Source organism: Priapulus caudatus, unplaced genomic scaffold (assembly GCF_000485595.1).
Source record: "Priapulus caudatus unplaced genomic scaffold, Priapulus_caudatus-5.0.1 Scaffold1729, whole genome shotgun sequence".
Lineage (NCBI taxonomy): Eukaryota > Metazoa > Priapulida > Priapulimorpha > Priapulimorphida > Priapulidae > Priapulus > Priapulus caudatus.
In genome coordinates this window covers 18,683-20,405 of record NW_014578790.1, presented here as the reverse complement: position 1 = coordinate 20,405, position 1,723 = coordinate 18,683, and the positions used below count along the sequence as shown (strand labels likewise).

The following is a 1,723-nucleotide window of genomic DNA, read 5'->3' as shown; positions in this document are numbered from 1 at the left end:
TTTTAAAATAAAAAATAAATGTTGTAATATTTAAGTAAACATGATTGATAATCGGACTTCGCCCGCTCTCATGTCGTTCGCCATTCATGTTTAATAATATTATAAATGTCATTGCCATCCGCCATTATGCATAATAAATAATAGTGTGAATCGAGTATGACTAATGCGTAATAATAATATCAATAAATATTAACTTATTGTTGCATAATGTCACCTAATAATAGGCTAATATTAAACAAATGTTGCGACGAGTAAACGACGATTGACGATTTCGACGCGCACCCGCGCTCATCCCCCGTTTCCCGTTTCTCCTCGCGGTTCTCGCAGATGGTGGAGCTCTACAAGGGATATCGGGTGTTCGTCACGCAGCGGCAGATGATCGAGATTCTGTCGAAGCGTAAGGGCGAGGCGGCGGCGCGGTGCCTGCTCATGACGTTCTACCGCAAGCACGAGCTGCTGGGACGCAACCTGACGGGTCGAGGCAGCGGCACGAAGAGCGCGCTCGACCCCGCCATCACCAAGAGCATCATCGGTGAGCGTCGCCGCGGCAACGCTGCGCAGGGCTTCTTTACCCTAAGAGCATCTCCCAGCCGATCGCTAGTTCAACGTGATTGGGGGGGGGGTGATCACGCCGTGCTGATTCGTACCGTGTCGTAGCGTGGCGCATCGTAGCGTACCGTAGCATAACATGTTGTAGCGTACCGTAGTGTATGATATCGTAGCGTACCATACTGTAGCGTAGCGTACTGTAGCGTAGCGTACTGTATCGTAGCGAACCGCAGCGTAGCGTACCGTACCGTAGCATACCGAAGCGTAGTGTACCGTAGCGTAACGTATCGTGGCGTATAGCACTTCGGTCCGTCCCTGCGTCTTACTGTGCCGTTCTTCCCCGTTGCAGCGTTCTGCATCGACCGCTTCCCAGAATGCACCGCAACGAAGATCAAGGCGGTGCTGCGAACGTGCATCACACGCATCGAGTGGGAGGCCAAACATGGCCGCTTCAACCCCTCGCTGCAGTAGAGGGCGCCACCGCCGCGCGGACGTTCGCGCGGCAATGGCGGCCGAACACGACCGAGACGACCAGGGGGAGCGATCGCAGCGTCTCTTGCGGCGTTCTCGAAAAAAATCTCGCCGCTCGAGAAAATGGCCGCCGCCTGATTTCGCAGCGTCGCCGCGCGAAATGTCAGTCGCAGCGCTGGGCTGCACCGTACGACCCCTGGTGGCGTCGCACGCGAAACCTCGCCCAGCCGCGCGCAGCGACCCCTAGTGGCGCGTCGCGAGACAGTGTAGCGGCGGACAATCGCGGTGTCACCTCATTTCCACAGTGCGCGCGCCGCTCCAGCCTCCGCCGCCGCCGTCGGACACCAGGTGGCGTTGTCGTCTGCACGAGCCCGCAGAGTCGCATGGGTGGTGGCGCCGGTGTCTGCTCGCTCACGGGAAACATAGGTGGCGCTCCTCTCCATCTGTTGCGCGCAGTAATGCAGGTGGCACTCATGTTGGCTTTGCAATCCCGGAAACATCAGAGCAACGTCCGCGTCAGTCCGGCAAACACACCAGCAGGGGGCGCAACCGTCTCTATAGAACCGCCAGGTGGCGCTACCGTTTGTCTACCGCCGCCCGACGGTCGATTTACGTAGCGCCACGTCATGTAGGTGGCGCTACCGTTTGTCTACCGCCGCCCACATGCATCCACTATAGGTGGCGCCGCTGCCGCCGCCGCCGC

At 57.5% G+C, this 1,723-nt stretch overlaps 1 protein-coding gene across 1 annotated transcript in view; it reads left to right on the top strand.

Annotated features, from left to right (window-relative positions):
* The window catches only part of LOC106817447, a 3,359-nt gene extending 1,642 nt beyond the window's left edge, over positions 1 to 1,717 (top strand). The window contains exons 2-3 of the mRNA XM_014822107.1: positions 328 to 532; positions 899 to 1,717. Coding sequence (XP_014677593.1) covers positions 328 to 532; positions 899 to 1,020 — 327 coding nt within the window. The 3' untranslated portion in view covers positions 1,021 to 1,717. The remainder of the gene's footprint in view (positions 1 to 327; positions 533 to 898) is intronic.
* The last annotated feature ends 6 nt before the right edge of the window (positions 1,718 to 1,723 follow it).